Source organism: Eumetopias jubatus, unplaced genomic scaffold (genome assembly GCF_037043125.1).
Source record: "Eumetopias jubatus isolate StellerSeaLion01/CBP00866 unplaced genomic scaffold, mEumJub1_p1.0 scaffold_12, whole genome shotgun sequence".
Taxonomy (NCBI): Eukaryota; Metazoa; Chordata; class Mammalia; order Carnivora; family Otariidae; genus Eumetopias; species Eumetopias jubatus.
Genome location: NW_028274818.1, coordinates 45,741,937 through 45,766,054, shown reverse-complemented (window position 1 = coordinate 45,766,054; position 24,118 = coordinate 45,741,937). Strand labels below are relative to the sequence as shown.

The 24,118-nt window shown below is 39.5% G+C and overlaps 1 protein-coding gene across 4 annotated transcripts in view; it reads right to left on the bottom strand.

Moving 5' to 3' along the window:
- Window positions 1-1,064: 1,064 nt before the first annotated feature.
- SWT1 (SWT1 RNA endoribonuclease homolog) overlaps window positions 1,065-24,118 on the bottom strand; it is a 106,645-nt gene continuing 83,591 nt past the window's right edge. For 2 of the 4 annotated variants that reach the window (XM_028121534.2, XM_028121533.2), the window contains exons 18-19: window positions 14,399-14,463; window positions 1,065-2,067 (exon numbers count right to left, since the gene is read on the bottom strand). In XM_028121534.2, the coding sequence (XP_027977335.1) occupies window positions 1,938-2,067; window positions 14,399-14,463 (195 nt within the window). In that variant the 3' untranslated portion in view covers window positions 1,065-1,937. The other 2 variants (XR_015766450.1, XM_088016861.1) reach the window with 2 other exon arrangements.

Genomic DNA, 24,118 nt, shown 5'->3' with positions numbered 1-24,118 from the left:
ATACATACTGAAGAATGGAGACTTTAGAACTCTTAAGTTCCTCTCCCAAGGATCTCTATCAAAACAAATGTGTGTTTTGCAAAGGTGGAGCTTATGAGCCTTGGGTCAACTGAGTTATCTCAATCCGGAGGAGGGATCCAGGAAAGAAAGAGGGAGGGGGAGGGAACCCCCAAGTCCTGCATTATACTATCGTATAATAGAAAAGTATAGCCTGGTGAGGGGTATTGAGGAGGGCACGTTCTGCATGGAGCACTGGGTGTTATGAACAAACAATGAATCATGGAACACTGCACCAAAAACTAATGATGTAATATATGGTGATTAACATAACAATAAAAAATTAAAAAAAAAAAAGAAAAGAATAGTATAAAAGTATAAAATTAAGATAGATTAAAAATCTTAAAAGATTACAATTAGAAAAAAAGCAACAAAGAAACCTGTCATTTTGGGGCACCTGGCTGGCTCAGTCGTTAAGCGTCTGCCTTCGGCTCAGGTCAGGATCCCAAGGTCCTGGGATCGAGCCCCGCATCCGGCTCCCTGCTCAGCAAGAAGCCTGTTTCTCCCTCTCCCACTCCCCCTGCTTGTGTTCCCTCTCTCGCTGTGTCTCTGTCAAATAAACAAAAAGATACATAGACTAAGGTAAAATATCTATATGCATATGTGAAAGTGTGCAAGAGTGAAATTTCCTAAAAATCACAACCTATATTAAAAAGATAAGAGGAAAGAGGAGAGGGAAGCACGAGCGGAACCAAAACCCAGTAACAACCACCAGAAGCAGCTGAGGGATAAAGACTGAAAAAACTTCGGGGTGGTGGGGGGGATGTTTTTTGCAGAAAGCAGAGATCCTCTGGAAGCTTCTCCCACGGGGCTCATATCCCTGATGTCATTGGAGCCCCAGGTAGAGGTGTGGCTTCCCTTGCAAACATACAGCTCAGGGGGCCCTGCACAGATTGACTCTGAGAATACTGGGTAGATTCTCTTTTATTGGAGAGAGTTGCTTTTATCATCATACCTTGTACACAGTTCAGAAACACAATTTGGAAGTAAAATGAAAAAGCAAAATCTTACTAAAAATAAAATTTATTGTTTTGTAAAAAATAAATTAACATTTATCATAGAATAGCAAATTAGATTTAATCTAATGTATTAACAAAAGCATAATATACTCTAGTAAACAAGGATTTCCAACTTATTTCCAACTAAATAAATCAATTAAACACTTGGTTTAGCTAGGGGCAAATATGAATCCCTGCCACCTAATCCCATAAATCCATGCTGCTTCACATGTAAGGGAAAAATCAGTATAGAGGTCGCCCCTGCTCTTCCCATTAGAAATGCACCGAACAGTGACAAACCCAGGGAAGAGAAGAAACTATATAGCAAGTAGGAGCTGAAGTCAAAATTCTACTTACATTACCTTAGGGGAAGTGGAAGGGATCTGTTTTAGTTCATCAGGTCGATAGGGAAGACAGTTTGATCATAAAACAGACCAGGGTAAGATTTCATTTGTGCAGCAGGGTGAGCATGGCCATGTCCTAATTCTTTCTTGAGGTTTGGAAGTGTCTCTGGTCACGGACCCATGCTTAGGGTTGAGAGAGATGCAAATGCTGTGCCCCCAGGCCATCCACAGATGCCAACGTGGCTCCTGGCCTAAGATGATTAAAAAGATGGCTCTCCTTTCTAGACAGACTGGCTCAGTGTCAGGAGTAGAGGTAGGGAGGTATTGTTAACTCCAGTGAGTTGAGTCCACAGTTTATCCCACAATGGATGCATTTGGCTTTTCAGAACCTCAATGAGATTTTCAGCAATAGGCAATCACCTTCTTGCACCTATTAAGACATTTTTTACAAGTCTCTTGGGTTTGACTCAAAAGGTTGAAGGCTACTCTTGTTGTTCTTGAAGACAAATGCAATTCCTTTTAAGTTATAGATCAGCATTTAGGTTCTATAGTTGAGCATGTCTTCACACCATCCCCTGTTTTGGGCCTCCAAATAGACAGATGCATTGCACTGCTGCATGGAATATTCCATCTCAACCAGTTGGCGGCATCCAATGGTTAACTTTTCCCTAGGGGATAAAGAAATGTTAAATCACTGCAAGACAGCTAGTCAGATAAATGAAAAAATCTTAACAGGATAACACTGGGATTTGAACACTGGGATTTGAAATACATTCTTTGATAGTTGAGAGTTGTAGTTTCTTAGCACAGACAAAACAACATGGGGAGACAAGCACTTAGTAGCACAGATTCTCAGACAGTCAACATGGAGAAGATCTAGGTGCAATTCCTAGAATTCAGGAGTTCCCATGGCAGACCTGCTGCAAACAAGCCAGGTTGGATGCTTAAAAAGTCCTTTGTATGGTCTCTGAAGGACTTCTCCCAGCAGGAGATGGGCTGATGTCACAGTGTTCTAATCCAAAGCATAAGCAATGCTGTAGCCTAGATCACAGGTTTTTGTCTTAACTAAAGAACAGGTAGCCTGGAGGATACTAACAGAATGCACCTCCTGACCGGAGCAGATAATGGAGAGGAGATGGCAAGTTGACAGAGCTTCAATTCTTAAAAAAGAACTGCTAAATTAACAAATGAATACTAGCTAATTACTCTGAGCCAGAGGTAGGGAAGCAGGGAGCGATGCCTATTATACGCCTTGCCTACTCAGAGTTTTACCTAAGCCTAAGCCTACCCTGTCTCTCAAAAGCTGACTTGGGCCTACAAACTGTGGGATCTGTAAGTCTTCAGAGCACCAACCCATTATATCTGGTGTCTGGAGTCCAAATCTCATGGAAGCCTATTTAAATCTACCGGGAGATGGTCTACATAAGCTCACGAAGAATAGCCAGTTGAAGCACCTGGCACATTAGGTGTTGGAAAAATGGCAGGTTTTTAAATGTAAATTACACTGTATTACTTCCTTGGCTTCTAAGGTGCTCTGGGCCATCTCTCCGGTGTTGGGGAGGACCACTGGTCACTTCTCTCCACTGATGCCCCCTTCAGAACTCAGGGATTAGGATGAGAGGTGGTAGTGACAGCAAAAGGAAATACACCATATTTTGAGCAGCCTCACTTCCTCAAGATGTGTGGTTTCTTTGACATTAATTAAAATCTGACTTGTGGTTTTGTGTTGCTCTAGTCCTGTTTCCTATATTTACAGTGCTTAAAATTAGTGTTCTGTTGCTGTCAATTCTTCCTAACTACTCAGAAAATGATTTTTGGAAGACCCTAAGAGATCCCCAAATAGGAGAGATGTTGTAAAACAAATAACCATTGTAGATTTTCTTCTTGTACCTAAAAGAATTTTAGAAAAACTGCAACAAATATTGTCATTAGTTTTCTCATAACTTATCTAACATAAGTTTTCTCAAAAACTTAAAAATGAAACAAAAAGGGCCCATTCCTGCTCTTGGTGATTTACTCCAGTGTGGGGGGAAAAAAAAAACAAAAAACAAACAACTCCTTTAGTAACTAGACTTGAATCTATTTCTGTGTCTTGTCTTCTTTCTTCCCCTCCCCTCAGAGTTAAGAGGTGATCTCTCTTTTCATCCAACTGGCGTCTTGTTTCTTCATCTGTGTGAGTCAGCATTCTCACAGGGGATTATCACCTCCAGATTCTCTCTCCTGCAGCAAGTTGTCATTGCTGACTGAGTAAAGTATCACGTGTTTTTCATCGCGTATGTTTGGTCTCTACTGTATTATGACAGGAATTCTTAAGTTCCTTATCGCCAGGGCTTATATGTAGAATGGCAGAATATTAGATGTGGGGGCACCTTAATCCCTCTGCACCATTTCTGGTGAGTCATATCATGTTGGCTTTCACCAAGTTGTGAGAGCAAACACAACTGTGAGAGGTAGCCCATTTCATATCTCTTAATTTCTAGAAAGTTCTTCCTTGGACCTAAAAAAAAAAATTTTCTGACATGAGTAGCCTAAATTTAAAACAAAAAAAGTCATTCTCTAATACTACAAATATTTTCTCTCTTACAGTGATCCTATTTCTCTTTTGCAAACTAAACAATCCCAACTCCTAATCTGTCCTTGAACAGAGCTCAAGACTAGAGGTTACTTCTAGTTCTGTAATTCTATGTTACTCATGAGATTTCTACAAAACTGCCAGTTTCTCTAAATTGTCCGTCCTATCATGGGTATCAAACTCACTTTGACCAAATCTCAGGTCAAAATAAACTGGAAATTTGATCAATTTAAAAATAATTTTAGTGGTTATTTGATTCTTTTTCATGGCTAATTTTGTCAAAATGGCATGGCAATAGTGACCTTAAGTGATCTAATGACAATATTTGATGCAGTTTTTCCAAAACTCTTTCTAGGTACAAGAAGAGAGTCTACAATGGATATTTGTTTTACAACTCTCTGAACTTTTCTATTTATTGGCAGTGTGTATCTGAGATGAAAGAAAAATGGAATACAATGTAATGCTAATATAAAAATAGTATATAATAGCTAACATCATATTCAATGGTAAAGACTAAAAGCTTTCCCCCTAAAATCGGGAACAAGACAAGGATGCCCACATATCACCACTTCTATTCAACACTGTACTGGAAATTTTAGCCAGAGCAATTAGGCACAAAAAACAAATAATAAGCATACAAATTATAAACAAAGGAGTAAAATTATCTCTATAGATCCTAAAGAATCCACAAAATACCTGTTAGAATAAACCTAATTCAATGAAGTTGCAAAATATAAGATCAACACACAAAAAAATCAATTGCATCTTTTTTTAAAGATTTATTTTACTGAGAGCAAGAGCAAGTAGGGGAGGGGGAGAGGGAGAGAGAGAGAAAATCTCAAGCAGACTCTGTGCTGAGTGCAGAGCCCCACGCAGGGCTCAATCTCAGGACCTTGAGATCATCACCTGAACCAAAACCAAGAATCAGATGCTTAACTGACTGAGCCACCCAGGCACCCCAACTGCATTTCTATACACTAGAAATGAACAATTAGAAAAGGAAATGAAGAAAACAATTCCATTTACAATAGCATGAAAAAATTAAAATACTTAGAAATAAGTTTAACTAAAGAGGCACAAGACTTGTACACTAAAAACCATAAAACACTGCCAAAAGAAATTGAAAGACCTAAATTAGTGGCATACCATGCTTAGGGACTGGAAGACAATAATACTCCCTAAAGCAATCTACACAGTCAATGAAATCCTTATCAAAGTCCCAATCTTTTTTTATAAAAACTGATCCTAATATTCACAAAGAATTGCAAGGAACCCCAAATAGTCAAATCTTGAAAAAGAAAAACAATGTTCAGAGGACTCAAACTTCCCAATTTTGGAAAACTCAAAAATACAAAGCAACTTTAATCAAAACAGTGGTACTGGCATACAGACAGACATACAGACCAATGGAACAAACAAAGTCCAGAAATAAATCTCACATACATGACCGACTGATTTTCAACAAGGGTGCCAAGATCACTCAATGGAAAAAAAAAAACAGTCTCTTCAACACTTAGTGCTAGGACAACTTGATATCCACAAGCAAATGAATGAAGTCAGACCCCTACCTCACCTCATATACAAAAATTAGCTCAAAAATGCATCAATGACCTAACTGTAAGAGCTAAAACTATAAAATTCTAAGAAAAAAACACTCATGAACTTAGCTTTGGTAGTGGAATCTTAGACATTATGCCAAAAGCCCAAGCAATACAAGAAAAAAACACATAAATTAGACTTCATCAAAATTAAAAACTCGTGTATGTCAAAGGATGCTATCAAAGAAGTGAAAAGAGAATGTACAGAAAGAAAATATTTGCAAATTATAAATCTGATGGGGCCTAACATATAACATGTCAAGCTGCCAGGTACCACGGTGGTTAGTAAGGCAATAACCGGGGTCCTGGGATCGAGCCCCCGCATTGGGTTCCCTGCTCACTGGGGAGACTGCTTCTCCCTCTCCCTCTGCCTGCCGCTCCCCCTGCTTGTGCTGTCTCTCTGTCTCTGTGTCAAATAAATAAATAAAACCTTAAAAAGAGAGAGAGAGACAAAAATTAAAGGTGCCAGTTCCCTCTTGCTCCATTTTTCCTTATAGAACGGCACAGAGTTAGGGCGAGATGATATGCAGTGCGGGGGACATCAACTCATTGCTGAGGATCCCTAAGCTAAGGCTCTTATCTCTTCATGGACCCAGGGGACTAAGCGGTGGGGGTTGTAGTTCATTCAGGCTGCTAGAACAAAATATTAAGACGGGGTGGCTTATAAACAACAGAAATTTATTTCTCCTACAGTTCTGGAGACTGGAAGCCCAAGATCAAGGCTCCATCATGGTCACATTCTGGTGAGCACCCTCTTTTATAAGCATTCTCCATTCATGACAGCTCTACCCTCATGACCTAATCACCTCCCAAAGGCCCCACCTTCTAAGACCATGGCATTGGGCAACAGGATTTCAACATATGAATTTGGGAGGGATACAAACATTCAGAAAATAGCAAAGGAAAAGAGCTAGGAGTAGAAAAGCATTGGGTCAGAGTGGAGAAAGATACCTCAGCCAAGGCCTCCAAAAAATTCTCAGCAGAAGTGCCCAAGAGGTGCCTCAGCCAGAGCCCCCAATAAGGAGGCCACCAAATGGAAGCCTGAGCTAGGAATGCGGATATGCACGTAAGCTCAGGGGTAGGGGGCCTAAGCATTGCCTGCAACCCCCTCCAGAAGAGAGCAACACATTGGCTGTGTGCCAAATCTGCTATGGGGAAGGCGGCTTTCCCCAGGGGAGCCTGCCAGACAAAGCCTTTAAACTGCCTAGGGTCAGGCCTGGAAGATCACACATAGGATTTTGGCGTGGAGCCAGATTCCTCATAAAGACTTCTTATAACTCAACAACAGCAAGAAAACAACCCACTGAAAAATGGGGAAAGGACTTATAGAGACATTTCTCCAAAGAAAGACAAAGAGCCAATAATAAGCACATGGAAAGGCGCTCCACATCATCAGTATTTAAGGAACTACAAATCAAAATCACAACGAGGTCACATTTCACACTCATTTGGCCAGCTGGCAACCAAAAAAAAAAAAAAAAGGAAAATAAATTTTGTCAAGCATCCAGAAAAACTGCAACCCTCATCTACTGCTGGTGGGGAGGCAAAATACTGCTGTGGAAAAAAGGCAGCAGCTCCTCAAAAAGTTAAACACAGAATTCCACTCTCAGGGATCTACCCCCCAAATGTGAAGGAATTGAAAGAATTCAAACAAATACTTGTAGACAAATAGCAACACTATTCATAAGAGCCCCAAAGTGGAAACAATCCTGATGTCCATCAACAGAGGAGCGGATAAACAAAACGTGGCCTGCGCGTACAACAGAGTTTCGCTCAGCCAGAAGCAGCAGCGAAATACACAGGCTACGAGGTAGATGAACCTCAAAACGTATGAGGCTAAGTCAAAGACACCAGATACAAAAGGTCATGTGTTGTATGATTCTATTTGTAAGAGACATTCAAATAGACAAGTCCACGAGAGGCTGCCAGGGTCTGGGGGAAGGGAGGAACACGGGATGACGGCTTGCTGGGCAAGGAACTTCCCTCTGGGGCGACAGGAATGTCTCAGGACAGGTGACCACTGCACAAGAGAGTGAACGCACTAAATGCAGTAACAAACCTAAAAGCTCTTGGCCAAGGCTTTTTTCTAAGGCTTCTTGGACAGACCAGGTCATTAATTTAATGCAGGGGTTCTCAAACCTGAACGTTTCCTGGAGGGACAGACAACACAAACGGCTGGGCTCCCCCCCCTCCAGAGTTTCTGATGCAGAAGGTCCAGGATGGAGCCGTCAAGTCTGCATTTCTTGCAAGTTCCCAGGTGATGCTGATACTCAGGTGCAGGAACCGCATGTAAGTGCACTACTACTCTACTGTAATCTAGAAGATACTACCATAGAGTTGATTCCTGGCATCAGAAAGCAGTCATTCCCAAAAGCACCTGCCACAAGGAAAAGCAAGCAGCTTCTGACTCACAGGCTGGGTTAGGTGGCATACTGTTTGCCTACGCCAGTTACTTTAAACACTGATGTCACAAACTAACCGGCATTTCATACAGGAAAAAATTACCTTTGAGGCTTGCCTCACCAACATGCTAGAGCACACAGCTTAGGAGCTCTCAAGGCAAACAAAGCGAATTACATACTGCAGCTAACTTATTTCTCATATATATAAAAGCTATCTATCACCCAGGATCCTTGTTTGGTCATCTACTTGATAGTCTTGTTAATTTACCATCCTGGATTTTCTAGGCCAGCTCCTCATCTGCTCAGGGTAAGCAGCAGCACAAGCATAAAAGCTCTGTGGAAGCCTCTACAAACTACAGAAGACAAAACACAAACTTATTTATAGATATAAACACCAAGGTTCTATCTGCTGGGTCATGGAATTCAACATTTGATCAAAGCTACTTGCAATCCGAAACCTTATTTCCTTGCTTCATCTGAACCTATGAGATAGTTTTCTGTTCTTGAGCTATTTAATTCGTTCTCTGTTGCAATAAATGTGGTGTTGGGCACATCAAAACAGTTTCCTCCTTCACAACAAACACTTTATAAATAAAAAAAAAAAAAACAGATTAGTAAATTCAGACGATGTGTGAGTAATCATCTTCCTCAGCATTCCCCCAAAGCGGTCAGCTGTCTGCAAGTTAATCATTTTTCTGTTTTCACCTCCATGTCCCAGGAAAACTCTGCCACCTTTCATCTGGTGCATCTGGCCCTATATTTAGTATGAGCCACAGAAACCAAAAGAACCTCTCTCTTTTGGCAGCTTATTTGAAAACCACGAGTCTTGGAGCACACCTGAGGCGAGTCTGAGAGCTATTGGTCACTATGGAGACAGCACATAATTTCAAAACACACAACAGAGTAACAAATCTAAAAGGTCTTCACCAAAAGCCTGCTAAGTAGCAATCGCCATTTTTCTGTGCATTCAAGATATTAGATACATTTCATTTCTCTTCAAAATCATCCTTTTGGGTGTAAGAGGGAGCTTATTAATTGACATCATAGGTCAAATCCCTGGCAAAATAAGTGACAAGAAAACAAAGAAGAAAAAACCAGGTACAATTACTTGAACTCTGAATATTCAACTTTGACCCCAGTACCACCCCCACAAAAAAAAAAAAAAACTCCCAACTATTCCAACAGTAAAGTGAAGTCAAAATAATTTTAGACATCTGATTGGAACAGTCCTGCAAGGGACTCTGCCCTCCAAGTTATCCACAGTGAGCTTTCTATACCTTCACAAATATGGCCAAGGTTGGAGTGTCTGGGTGGCTCGGTTGGTTAAGTGCCCAACTCAGAAATACTGGCCATGCTTTACAGACATTATATATTTTAAGTTTTAATTTTAATTCCAGTTAGTTAACATACAGTGTAATATTAATTTCAGATGAACAATTCAGTGATTCAACACTTCCATACATCACCCAGTGCTCATCACAAGTGCACTCCTTCATCCCCATCACATATTTAACCCATTCCCCCACCCACCTCCCCTCTGGTGACCATCAAGTTTGTTCTCTATAGTTAAGAGTCTGTCTCTTGATTTGTCTCTTTTTCCCTTTGCTCATTTGTTTCTTAAATCCACATGAGTGAAATCATACGTTATTTGTCTTTCTCTGACTTATTTCACTTAGCATTATACTCTCTAGCTCCATCCATGGCATTGCAAATGACAAGATTTCACTCTTTTTGATGCCTCAGTAATATATATATATATATATATATACATATCTTCTTTATCCATTCATCTGTTGATGGACACTGAGGCTGTTTCCATATCTTGGCTATTTTAAATAATGTTGCAATAAACATAGGGGTGGTGCATGTATCCCTCCTTTGAATTAGTGACCTTGTATTCTTTGGGTAAATACCCAGTAGTGCAATTACCGGATCATAGGGTAGTTCTATGAGAAATCTCCATACTGTTTTCCACAGTGGCCGCACCCAGTTTCCATTCCCACCAACAGTACACGTGGTTGCTTTTTCTCCCTATCCTCAACACCTGATTTTTTTCTTGTATTTTTGATTTTAGCCATTCTGACAGCTGTGAGGTGGTATCTCGTCATTTTGATTTGCATTTCCCTGAGTGATACTGAGCATCTTTTCATGTGTCTATTGGCCATCTGTATGTCTTCTTTGGAGAAATGTTTGTTCATGTCTTCTGCCCATCTTTTAATTGGATTATTTGTTTTTTGGGTATTAAGTTTTATAAGTTCTTTATATATTTTGGATATTAACACTTTATCAGATATGTCATTTGCAAATATCTTACCCTATTCAGTAGGCTTTCAGGTTTGTTGTTTCTTTTCCTGTCAGAATCTTATTTTGATGTAGTCCCAATAATTCATTTTTGCTTTTGTTTCCCTTGCCTCAGGAGACATATCTAGAAAACATTGCTAAGGCCAATGTCAGAGAAATTACTGCCTATGCTCTCTTCTAGGATTTTTATGATTTCCTGTCTCACATTTTGAGTTTATTTTTATGTATGGTGTAAGAAAGTGGTCCAGTTTTCCCAACACCATTTGTTGATGAGACTTTTTCCCATTGGACATTCTTTCCTGCTTTGTCAAAGAGTAATTGACCATATATTACTTCATTTCTGGGTTTTCTGTTCTGTTCCAGTGATTTCTGTGTCTGTTTCTGTCCCAGTACCATACTGCCTTGACGATTACAGCTTTTTGATATAACTTGAAGTCTGAAACTGTGATTTCTCCAGCTTTGCTTTTCTTTTTCAAGATGCTTTGTTATTCAGTCTTTTGTGGTTCCGTACAAATTTTGTTTGTTCTAGCTCTGTGAAAAATGCTGTTGGTATTTTGATAGGCATTGTATTAAATGTGTAGACTGCTTTGGGTAATACAGACATTTGAACAGTATTTGTTCTTCCAGTCCATGAGCATAGAATGTCTTTCCATTTCTTTCTGTCATCTTTAATTTCTTTCATCAGTGTTTTATAGTTTTCAGAGTCCAGGTCTTTCACCTCTTTGGTTAGGTTTATTCCTAGGTACCTTATGGTTTTGGGTGCAACCATAAATGGGATTGTTTTCTAAATGTCTCTTGCTGCTGCTTATTAGTGTACAGAAATGCAACAGATTTCTGTATATTGATTTTGTATCCTGTGACTATACTGAATTCATTTGTCAGTTCTAGCAGTTTTTTGGTAGATTCCTTAGGGTTTTCTATATATATAGTATCATGTCATCCACAAATAGTCAAAGTTTGACTTCTTCCTTGCCGATTTGGATGCCTTTTATTTCTTTTTGTCGTCTGACTGCTGTGGCTAGGACTTCCAATACTATGTTTAATAAAACTGTCTTTTTCCTGGGGTGCCTGGGTGGCTCAGTTGGTTAAGCAGCTGACTTCAGCTCAGGTAATGATCTTGGGGTCCTGGGATCGAGCTCTGCATCTGGCTCCCTGGGAACCTGCTTCTCCCTCCCCCTCTGCCTGCTCATCTTCCAGTGCGTGCTCTCTCCATCCCCCAAATAAATAAAATCTTTAAGAAAAAAAAAAGTGTCTTGTTCCCAACCTTAGGGGTAAAGCTCTCAGTTTCTCCCCCATTGAGGAGGATGTTAGCTGTGGGTTTTTCATAGCCTTTCTTATGTTGAGGTATGTTCCCTCTAAACCTACTTTGTTGAGGGTTTTTATCATGAATGAATGTTGTACTTTGTCAATTGCTTTTTCTGTGTCTGTTGAAATAATCATATGGTTCTTATCCTTTCTCTTATTGATGTGATGTAGTAAAAGTTGATTTGCGAATATTGAACCACTCTCACAACCCAGGAATAAATCCATGATCGTGGTGAATGATTTTTTTTAATGTATTGTTTAGTTTGACAGATGTTATTTTATTTATTTATATATTTATTTATGGGAGGGTGAGAGGGAGTGGGGGAGGGGGTGCAGTGGAGGGGTGGGGAGCAGAGGGAGAGAGAGAATCTTAAGCAGGCTCCACGCCCAGTGCAGAGCCCAACGTGGGACTTGATCTCATGACCCTGAGATCATGACTTGAGCAGAAATCAAGAGCTGGATGCTTAACTGACCGAGCCACCCAGGCGCCCCAACAGATGTTATATTTTTGACACAAATCTCATCTACACAAACCTTTAAATGTGGCCTATCTGTAAAGATCTATAAGAAGAGTGTAACTGATTGACAGGCTGAAGATTAAGGTGAAAAAATCATTTTTGCCCCCAGCCACTACAGACTACGCATGCCCAATGGTTTTAGATTTTCCTGGAAAACTTAATCTAATGAGTAAATGAGCTTTCATAGCTGTACTTAGTAACATTTGTGCATAATTATCAATCCTTGTGTCTTGATATCAAATAAAGTTATCAATCTAGAGTTTAAGAGAAGCACCTTGTTAACACTCGCTGTACCTGCTCAAAATTTTAGAGCAACGCAGATTGGTATGCAAGTTAAAACTCGCAGCTGAGCTGTGGATCCGTGACAGCAGTGGCAACTCACACAGAGTGAAAGTACGGTCAGTCCTGCTACAGCATGAACTTGTTCCAACACCACTGATCCATTAAAGAACAACCAGAGCATGGTGCAAATTTCACATTTTCATATATGTAATTTCGGAGGAACAGAGAAAACTACCCAGCTGAAGCAAGCTACTTAGCTTGCTGAAACACACATATGCACACACTATAAACATGTACCAGAACCTCATTCACATCGGGTGTTGAAACTTTACATTCAGTTTCAGATAACCTTCCTTCCACCAAATCCCAGTGACCCACAAGCTGCAAGCCTTCCAAGAACCACTTCCACTTAGGCTCTATTTCAACAGAAAGGGTCAGATTTCTCATCACGTTGATATATTTCTTAACCATTTAACATGTGTAAACTGGTGCCATTTTGATTAGGTTCCTATCTTCTTTTTTAATGTATCTAAGTATTTTTTTAAGATTTTATTTATTCATTTGAGACACAGAGATACAGAGAGAGAGCGAGCGAGCATGAGCAGGGGGAGAGGCAGAGGGAAAGGGAGAAGCAGGCTCCCTGCTGAGCCAGGAGCCTGATGTGGGGTTCGATCCCAGGACTGTGGGATCATGACCTGAGCTGAAGGCAGATGCTTAACCAACTGAGCCACCCAGGTGCCCCTGTATCTCTTATTAAGTTTTTGAGTGATGTGCCTCAGACCCATTTTTCCCAAGAGCCTTTTTCTGGCATGATTTGGCATAGCACGAGGTGATATTTAGGAATGAATAGGTCATGTCACAGTATGTAGGACTGGCTGTAAACCAACTACTGCTCCATGCCACAACATGGGTATATCTGGACACTGAGTCAAAAAAGAATGGCGGGAAGGGGGGATATGAGACTGGAGGGCAACAATGACAGCGTTAAGTGGGTTTTTGTTCCTCATGAATTTGTTTGCCTGGGCTCAGGACTGGAGGGCTTCACACAGAGACCCTGTATATTAAAGAATCCGATTTATACTGCTTCTCCTTTCTTGTTACATATGAATGCTATACACTAAATTATTTTTTAAAAGAATATATATGATACCATTGAGTACAAAAGCAGGTGAAATTAATCAACATATTTTTATTGGTACATACACCCATAAAGATGAAAATTATAAACACAAAATCTCTACGGAGAGGCTGCAAGGGCGGGTATGCACAGGGATGGGTAAAGGTCTATTTTGTCAGCTGAATGATAGGCATGAGTATTCTTTGTACTAGTTTGTCTTCAAAACATGGTCTGGGGAAAATAAGTCTTTCAAAGGGTCTATGAGGTCAAAGAGGTCAAAGCTATTTTCAATAATAAGACTAAGACATGATTTGCCTTTTGCATTCTCATTCTTGCCAGAACGAGCAACAGTTTTCCAGTGATACATGACATGTGATTATCAAAACAGACTAAATTCAAAAGCAGTTATCAGAACCCATCTGTCTTCCATGAAGCCAGACATTAAGAGATTTGCAAAAATGTAGACTTTCACTCTTTTTGTTTGGGAAAAATTATTGTCATAATTATATGTTCCTTATCTTAACATGTAATTAGTTATTATTTTGAAAGGAGTATTTTAAAATTTTTCAATTCTAATTTCTAATATAGCAAATATAGATAGATACAACCTACACAAACAAAAGGTCTTTAGGGTCCTCAACAATTTTGTAAAGTATAAAGGAGTCTTGAGGACAAAAAAATTGAGAACCACTTTAAACCTTATACTTGGGTTTATACACGTGTGTGTGCGTACACACACACAGAACTCTTTTGGTATGTATGAACTATTTCATATTAATAAAGATAAAAAAAAATCATAGTGTAGTGCAGACATAAAACGAATCCTTCTCCGGCACTCCAAGTGGTGCTGTATGTGGTAAGAGCTTATGACAACGGCATTATCTATACTACAGATGGGACTTACCGATACTCAGACTGTGAAACACAATCATAAAGTTCCTGGGCAGTGAACTGGACATTTCTATTTACCTGAAAAGAACCAAGATGTAGTTAATAAAAATACATATGAAGTCAAAAGAGCAGTAAGAGCACAAGTAGAGTGACCCATATTCTGAGGGAAGAGAATGTCAAGTTTCTAGTGTTTGCATAAAAAGAACAATCACAAGTTCAGTGATCACAACACATAAAAAGATCACAATCAGTGCTCACAATGTTCTACACAACACTGAACTGTGTGTAAAAATACTAGTCCTATTGTTACAACTTCATCCGTTCATAGAACCAGAAGAAGTAATCAAGGGTTCTGGGGTTAGTGGGAATCTCAACGAAGCAGATAATCACTTTGTAGATCAAGTGGAAAGAAAAAAATGTGTACTCCAGGCAACACTAAATTTTACTCCTACTGGCTCTTATCAATAGATTCAAGCTTCAATTAGCTTAGAGTTTTAGAAGATTTCTAAAGCACATATTCAATATTTTTCTAAAAAAAGCAAACGTTAAAAGGTTAAAATAACTCTATATTTAAAGGATTGGAGTAGAGTTGGGGTCATATAGATAGACCCTTTTTTTTTTTTTAAGATTTTTTTATTTATTTTTTTAACAGAGAGACAGAGAGAGAGCACAAGCAGGCGGAGTGGCAGGCAGAAGGAGAGGGAGAAGCAGGCTCCCCGCCTAGCAGGGAGCCAGATGTGGGGCTCGATCCCAGGACCCTGGGATCACGACCTGAGCCGAAGGCAGACGCTTAACCACCGAGCTGCCCAGGCAGCCCTAGGGAGGCCATTTTAAAAGCAGAAGCAGCCATATCTTGTTTATATTCTGAACATTAGAAATAATTCAAGCTGAAAGAAAAAATTAAGCATTCAACTTTAACAACATTTGAATACTACAGCTGACCATTGCAAAAACTAGTACTGAAGAATTTTCACTTTCATTTAAATAATAAGTTTATAAAAAAAGTTTGACTTACAGACATTTTCTAAAGAATTGTCTTTTTCAAACTGTCAAGGTCTAAATATTTTAACTAATATGTGTAAGTTCATAATATAATTCAGAGATATAATTTATACTACTATAAATATAAAAGTCCTTGATCATACAAAGACTCATCATGGCACACATGTGGAAGACACAGTGATGGAATCCTGTATTTCTTGAGGCTTCCTATTGATTTAGGCTATATTGTACTTATGTGCAGGGAAAAATCTGGATATTAATAAATTCTTATCAGATAACAAACAGTGCCTAAATTTTCAGAAATTCTAATTAGTGATGGAAAACTAAATGAGACTATCTTCTGTTCAATTTACTTAAAAACATATTTAAATAGTTGGTATACATTTTTTGGTGAGGAAATTATATTGTGTAGAAAATGTTTCATTCACTAAAGGTTAAAAATACAGTTTTTATTTTTTTTAAGGATTATTTATTTAGAGAGAGAGAGGGGGAGAGCACACATGCCTGTGCAAGCAGGAAGAAAGGGCAGAGGGAGAGGGAGAGAGAGAATCCTAAGCAGACTCCATACTGAGTGTGAAGCCCAATGCAGGGCTTGATCTCATGACCCCAAGATCATGACCCGAGCCAAAAGCAAGAGCTGGATGTACATTCAACCAACTGAGCCACCCAGGTGCCCCCACAGTTTTTATTTTTTATTATTTTTTTTAAATATTTTATTTTTATTTGTCAGAGAGAGCACACAAAGCAGGGGGAGCAGCAGGCAGAGGGAGATGCGGGACTCGAGCCCAGGACCCTGGGATCATGACCTGAATTAAAGGCAGATGCTTAACCAACTAAGCCACCCAGGCATCCCATCCCCCCATAGCTTGTAACTACAATAGTTTAAATCTATATAATCCTAAATTTTTGCTTACAATTAGGATTATATGTTTACGCTATTTAATTATATATAATATTTAATATATTTAATGACTGTGTAAATTGGTATATAATTATAATTAATTTTTAGGTACTTTATAATTTTTATTAAAAGATCTTCTAAAAATGTTTAAGATGTACATTTACAGTTAGACTGTTAACCAGTCCAATTCCTTTTTCTTTACGTGTTCTACTTTCATGTCAACAAGACTCTGATATTTTCACTATTATTGTCCCAATATGCCAGGACCTATAATGTATGCAAACTTAAGGCCGGCAAATGTCAACAACCTTGCAGATGTTTGATCAAAGGATGAGGGAAATACCTGTTCTCTATCAACTGTTGAGAAAAATCAGCTAAAGAAGTGGTTTTGAACCTGATGTGAATAAAAAATATGAATACAAAATCCTTAAGCCTTTAGGTTTTTAGAAGACAAAAGTATCTAGATGTAACTTTAGTTTCAAAAGCAATCACCAGGGGCGCCTGGGTGGCTCAGTACGTTAAGCGGCTGCCTTCGGCTCAGGTCATGATCCTGGGGTCTTGGGATTGAGTCCCACATCTAGCTCCCTGCTCAGCGGAGAGCCTGTTTCTCCCTCTCCATCTGCCTGCCACTCTGCCTATTTGTGCTCTCTCTCTCTCTCTCTGTCAAATAAATAAAAAAAATCTTTAAAAATAAATAAATGAATAAAAGCAATCACCACATACATTTAGATACTTATCCAGACCACAGTTGAGGTATAAGGGTGGTGTGGCTCCAGGTCACAGATGACTTAAAAAGTAGGCAGCTAATTTACTACTAATAAAGAAAAACTGCAGTACAAATTCATGACATATATCACAGGTTCTAGCCTGAAGTATCTCTTTTCATCATATTCATCAATTTTGATACATTTTTAATTACTCATATTAGGACATTTTGAATTACACCGTTAAATATCATTTCTCGCTCAAGTGCACAATTTTAACTCCCAAGGGAAAAAGAGCTACAAAGATGCCTTTGTCAGTAAATGGAGGTATGACTATAGAGTCGACTGTGGAATTGGTGTCCTCAATTCTTTGTTGTAGTGTTTATAATGGATGCCAAGTACTAGAAATGGCTATACTATTTTGAATTCTTAAAAATTCAAGAACAAAAGGCTAAGGTTAAGTATTAAAATAGCTAAACATCTTAAAAGATTTAGATGGTCTCAAATGTGATGTTTATGATGTGAGAAATACCTCGAATGTAGTCACTGGTGTGGCGGGGAAAGTGCTGCTGAGAGAAAGGATTTTAAAAATCTGGGAATCAGATCCATATCATCTTATACATAATGAGTTTGGCATTTTCTCCCAATACTCTCAGCAATAGGAAGTGCTAAACTCAAAAAAGACCTATGTCCCAGACTTTTCCAGGATATGTGATCTTAAAGTTGCCCTATTGTTTCCACAAATAAACTTTTATTGTTAGAATCAATGACTCCATTTGAAATTTAAAAAGTATGATGAAATAATTATACAAATCACCCCCAAGGAAGAAATCCTCTTAATAAGCACATCAGTATTAAGTCTGATTTTCCAAAAGCATACATAAACACTACTCCTTCCACAAAACAGGTAACGCTATTGAACCTTTAACTCTGTGTCTGGTACTGTTTGGAACACTTCATATACATGAAGCTATTTAGTCTTTAAAGAATATCTAGGGGGCGGAGCAAGATGGTGGAGGAGTAGGAGACCTAGATTTCCTCTGGTCTCAGGAATTCAGCTGAATAGGGATCAAACCATTCTGAACACCTACGAACTCAACAGGAGATCGAAGAGGAGAGTAGCAACAACTCTCTGAACAGAGAAGCGACCACTTACTGGAAGGTAGGATGTGCGGAGAAATGAATCCGAGGCGATATTCGGGAGAACAGATGACGGGGGAGGGGGCCTCCGTCGGCCGCTTCTGGCAAGTGATAGAGCCGCAGAGCACAAAATCGGAACTTTTAGAAGTTGGCTCCGCTGAGGGACGTCGCTGCAGTGGCTAAGCGGGGGGTGGAATCCTCCCGGGACAATGTGGTCTCAGGACCCCCGAGGTCACAGAAAGACCAGGGGTGCCTGAGTGCAACAGAGCTCCCAGGTATCGGAGCGGGGAAGCCGGCTGCAGAGATGGAGCCGAGGCATGTCATGGGCTCTCAGCTCGGGGTTGCCATAAACTGTGATCCGCAGCCCTCTCGGGCCACTGCTCCTCCAACAGGGACCCAACAAGCGGCAGAGCCGGGGAGACTCCCCTTTCTCCCCCGGGGAGGAGCTGTGCGGGAATGCACTGCAGGGATCTGCTGGGTTTGGAGACTCCACACGGGGTCGGGTGCCAGAGATACAAACGCTCAGTCACAGGCCCGGTGAGCACAGAGTGCGGCCGGAGACCAGGGAGACGGGAGTGACTGACTGCTTTTCTCTGGGGGTGCACTGAGGAGCGGGGCCCCGAGTTCTCAGCTCCTCCGGGTGGAGATTGGGAGGCCACCATGTTCACCCTGGTCCTCCAAAGCTGTACCGAGAGCTTGCTGGGAACAAAAGCTCCTGAGAGCAAACCCGAGCAGCTTGCTTAGCCCAGACCAACAAGGGAGGGGCAATTCAGCCTCCGGCAAAGACATTTGGAAACCACAGCAACAGGCCCCTCACCCAGAAGATCAGCACGAACAGCCAGCAAGCCAAGACCAAGTTTACCGATCAAGGAGAACGGGAGAACTCCAGCGCTAGGGGAATACTGCACACAGAATTCATGGCTTTTTTTTACCATGATTCATTAGTTCATCAAAGTTAATTTTTTTAACTGTTTTTTTTTTAATTTTTCTTTTTCCTTTTCAACCAACATCTTATCAATCCCTTTTTTAAAAAAAAACATTTTTTATTTTTCATTTTTAGAGTCATATTTTATCCCTTCATAGTAGTTACCCTTATTTTTGGCATATATATATAAGTTGTTCTCTCTTTAAAATTTTGAGATACAGTTTCTTCTAACAGATCAAAATGTACCCTAAATCACTAGTGTATGGCTTTGTTCTAGTCTCCTGCCTGATCACATTCTCTCCCTTTTTTTTTTTAATCTTCTTTCTTTTTTCAAACAACTTATCTTATCAATTCCTTTTATAAAATCTTTCATAATTTTCATCTTTACAGTCATCTTCCATCCCTTGTTTAGTACATATTTGTCTTTCTTCCTTTAAAATTTTAGGAGGCACTTTTTTCTAACAGACCAAAATACGCCCAAAATCTAGTGTGTGGCACTGATCTATGCACTAGCCTGATCATATTTGATCATATTCTGCTTTTTTTGTATTGTTCTGTTTTTGTTTTTATCTTTTTTTTTTCTCCTTCTTTTTTCTTTCTTTCCCTTTCTTTTCCCCTGGTTTCAGGTCTTTTCTGATTTGTATACAGTATATTTGCTGGGGACATTGTTAACCTGTTAGCATTTTGTTCTCTCATTCATCTATTCTCCTCTGGACAAAATGACAAGATGAAAAAAATCACCTCAGCAAAAAGACCAAGAGGTAGTACCGTCAGCCAGGGACCTACTCAATACGGACATCAGTACGATGTCGGACCTAGAGCTCAGAATCATGACTTTAAAGATACTAGCTGGGCTTGAAAAAAGCGTGGAAGTTATTAGAGAAACCCTTTCTGGAGAAATAAAAGAACTAAAATCTAACCAAGTCAAAATCAAAAAGGTTATTGATGAGGTGCAATCAAAAATGGGGGCACTAACTGCTAGGATAAATGAGGCAGAAGAGAGAATCAGTGATATAGAAGACCAAATGATGGAAAATAAAGAGGCTGAGAAAAAGAGAGATAAACTACAGGATCACGAGGGCAGAATTCGAGAGATAAGGGATACGATAAGATGAAACAACATTAGAATAATTGGGATCCCAGAAGAAGAAGAAAGAGAGAGAGGGGCAGAAGGTATATTGGAGCAAATAATAGCAGAGAACTTCCCTAATGTGAGGAAGGAAACAGGCATCAAAATCCAGGAGGCACAGAGAACCCCTCTCAAAATCAATAAAAATAGGTCAACACCCCGACATCTAATAGTAAAACTTATGAGTCTCAGAGACAAAGAGAAAATCCTGAAAGCAGCTCGGGAGAAGAGATATGTAACCTACAATGGTAGAAATATTAGATTGGCAACAGACCTATCCACAGAGACCTGGCAGGCCAGAAAGGACTGGCAAGATATCTTCAGAGCACTAAACGAGAAAAATATGCAGCCAAGAATACTATATCCAGCTAGGCTGTCATTGAAAATTGAAGGAGAGATAAAAAGCTTCCAGGACAAACAAAAACTAAAGGAATTTGCAAACACGAAACCAGCCCTCCAAGAAATATTGAAAGGGGTCCTCTAAGCAAAGAGAGAGCCTAAAAGCAGCATAGATCAGAAAGGAACACAGACAACATACAGTAACAGTCACCTTACAGGCAATACAATGGCACTAAATTCATACCTTTAAATAGTTACCCTGAATGTAAATGGGCTAAATGCCCCAATCAAAAGACACAGGCTATCAGATTGGATTAAAAAACAAGACCCATCAATATGCTGTCTGCAAGAGACTCATTTTAGACCCAAAGACACCCCCACATTGAAAGTGAGGGGGTGGAAAACCATTTACCATGCTAACGGACACCAAAAGAAAGCTGGGGTGGCAATCCTTATGACAGACAAATTAGATTTTAAATCAAAGACTGTAATAAGCGATGAGGAAGGACACTATATCCTACTTAAAGGGTCTATCCAACAAGAAGATCTAACAACTGTAAATATCTATGCCCCTAACATGGGAGCAGCCAATTATACAAGGCAATTAATAACAAAAGCGAAGAAACACATTGACAACAATACAATAATAGTGGGGGGCTTTAACACCCCCCTCACTGAAATGGACAGATCATCTAAGCAAAAGATCAACAAGGAAATAAAGATTTTAAATGACACATTGGACCAAATGGACTTCACAGACATATTCAGAACATGCCATCCCAAAGCAACGGAATACACATTCTTCTCTAGTGCCCATGGAACATTCTCCAGAATAGATCACATCCTAGGTCACAAATAGGTCTCAACCGGTACCAAAAGACTGGGATTATTCCCTGCATATTTTCAGACCACAATGCTTTGAAACTAGAACTCAGTCACAAGAGGAAAGTCAGAAAGAACTCAAATACATGGAGGCTAAAGAGCATCCTACTAAAGAATGAATGGGTCAACCAGGAAATTAAAGAAGAATTAAAAAAATTCATGGAAACCAATGAAAATGAAAACACAACTGTTCAAAATCTTTGGGATACAGCAAAGGCAGTCCTGAGAGGAAAGTCTATAGCAATACAAGCCTTTCTCAAGAAACAAGAAAGGTCTCAAATACACAACCTAACCCTACACCTAAAGGAGCTGGAGAAAGAACAGCAAATAAAGCCTAAACCAAGCAGGAGAAGAGAAATCATAAAGATCAGAGCAGAAATCAATGAACTAGAAACCAAAAGAACAGTAGAACAGATCAACGAAACTAGGAGCTGGTTCTTTGAAAGAATTAACAAGATTGATAAATTCCTGGCCAGACTTATCAAAAAGAAAAGAGAAATGACCCAAATCAACAAAATCATGAATGAAAGAGGAGAGACCACAACCAACACCAAAGAAATACAATTATAAGAACATATTATGAGCAACTCTATATATGAGCAAATTAGATAACCTGGAAGAAATGGGTGCATTCCTAGAGATGTATCAACTACCAAAACTGAACCAGGAAGAAATAGAAAACCTGAACAGACCTATTGCCACTAAGGAAATTGAAGCAGTCATCAAAAATCTCCCAAGAAACAAAAGCCCAGGGCCAGATGGCTTCCCAGGGGAATTCTACCAAACATTTAAAGAAGAATTAATACCTATTCTCCTGAAACTGTTCCAAAAAATAGAAATGGAAGGAAAACTTCCAAACTCACTTTATGAGGCCAGCATTACCTTGATCCCCAAACCAGACAAAGACCCCATCAAAAAGGAGAATTACAGACCAATATCCTTGATGAACATGGATGCAAAAATTCTCACCAAAATACTAGCCAATAGGATCCAACAGTACATTAAAAGGATTATTCACCACGACCAAGTGGGATTTATCCCTGGGCTGCAAGGATGGTTCAACATCCGCAAATCAATCAACGTGATACAATACATTAACAAAAGAAAGAACAAGAATCATATGATCCTCTCAATAGATGCAGAAAAAGCATTTGACAAAGTACAGCATCCTTTCTTGATCAAAACTCTTCAGAGTATAGGGATAGAGGGTACATACCTCAATAATATCATAAAAGCCATCTATGAAAAACCTACAGCGAATATCATTCTCAATGGTTCAGCTTTTCCCCTAAGGTCAGGAACGCAGTAGGGATGTCCACTATCACCACTGCTATTCAACATAGTATCAGAAGTCCTAGCCACAGCAATCAGACAACAAAAAGAAATCAAAGGCATCCAAATCGGCAAAGAGGAAGTCAAACTCTCACTCTTTGCAGATGATATGATACTGTATGTGGAAAACCCAAAAGACTCCACCCCAAAACTGCTAGAACTCATACAGGAATTCAGTCAAGTAGCAGGATATAAAATCAATGCACAGAAATCAGTGGCATTCCTATACACCAACAAGACAGAAGAGAGACAAATCAAGGAGTCAATCCCATTTACAATTGCACCCAAAACCGTAAGATACCTAGGAATAAATTTAACCAAAGTGACAAAGGATCTGTACTCAGAAAACTATAAAATACTCCTGAAAGAAATTGAAGAAGACACAAAGAAATGGAAAAATGTTCCATGCTCATGGATTGGGAAAACCAACATTGTGAAGATGTCAATGCTACCTAGAGCAATCTACACATTCAATGCAATCCCCATCAAAATAACATCCACTTTTTTCAAAGAAATGGAACAAATAATCCTAAAATTTATATGGAACCAGAAGAGACCCCGAATAGCCAGGGGAATATTGAAAAAGAAAAGCACAGCTGGTGGCATCACAATTCCGGATTTCCAGCTCTATTACAAAGCTGTCATCCTCAAGACAGTATGGTACTGGCACAAAAACAGACACATAGATCAATGGAACAGAATTGAGAGCCCAGAAATGGACCCTCAACTCTATGGTCAACTTATCTTTGACAAAGCAGGAAAGAATGTCCAATGGAAAAAAGACAGTCTCTTCAACAAATGGTGTTGGGAAAATTGGACAGCCACATGCAGAAGAATGAAACTGGACCATTCCCTTACACCACACACAAAAATAGACTCCAAATGGTTGAAAGACCTAAACGTGAGACAGGAGTCCATCAAAATCCTAAAGGAGAACACAGGCAGCAACCTCTTCGACCTCAGCCGCAGCAACTTCTTCCTAGAAACATCGCCAAAGGCAAGGGAAGCAAGGGCAAAAATGAACTATTGGGATTTCATCAAGATAAAAAGCTTTTGCACAGCAAAAGAAACAGTCCACAAAACCAAAAGACAACCGACAGAATGGGAGAAAATATTTGCAAATGACATATCAGATAAAGGGCTAGTCTCCAAAATCTATAAAGAATTTATCCAACTCAACACCCAAAGAAGAAATAATCCAATCAAGAAATGGGCAGAAGACATGAACAGACATTTTTCCAAAGAAGACATCCAAATGGCCAACAGACACATGAAAAAGTGTTCAACATTGCTCGGCATGAGGGAAATCCAAATCAAAACCTCAATGAGATACCACCTCACACCAGTCAGAATGGCTAAAATTAACAAGTCAGGAAACG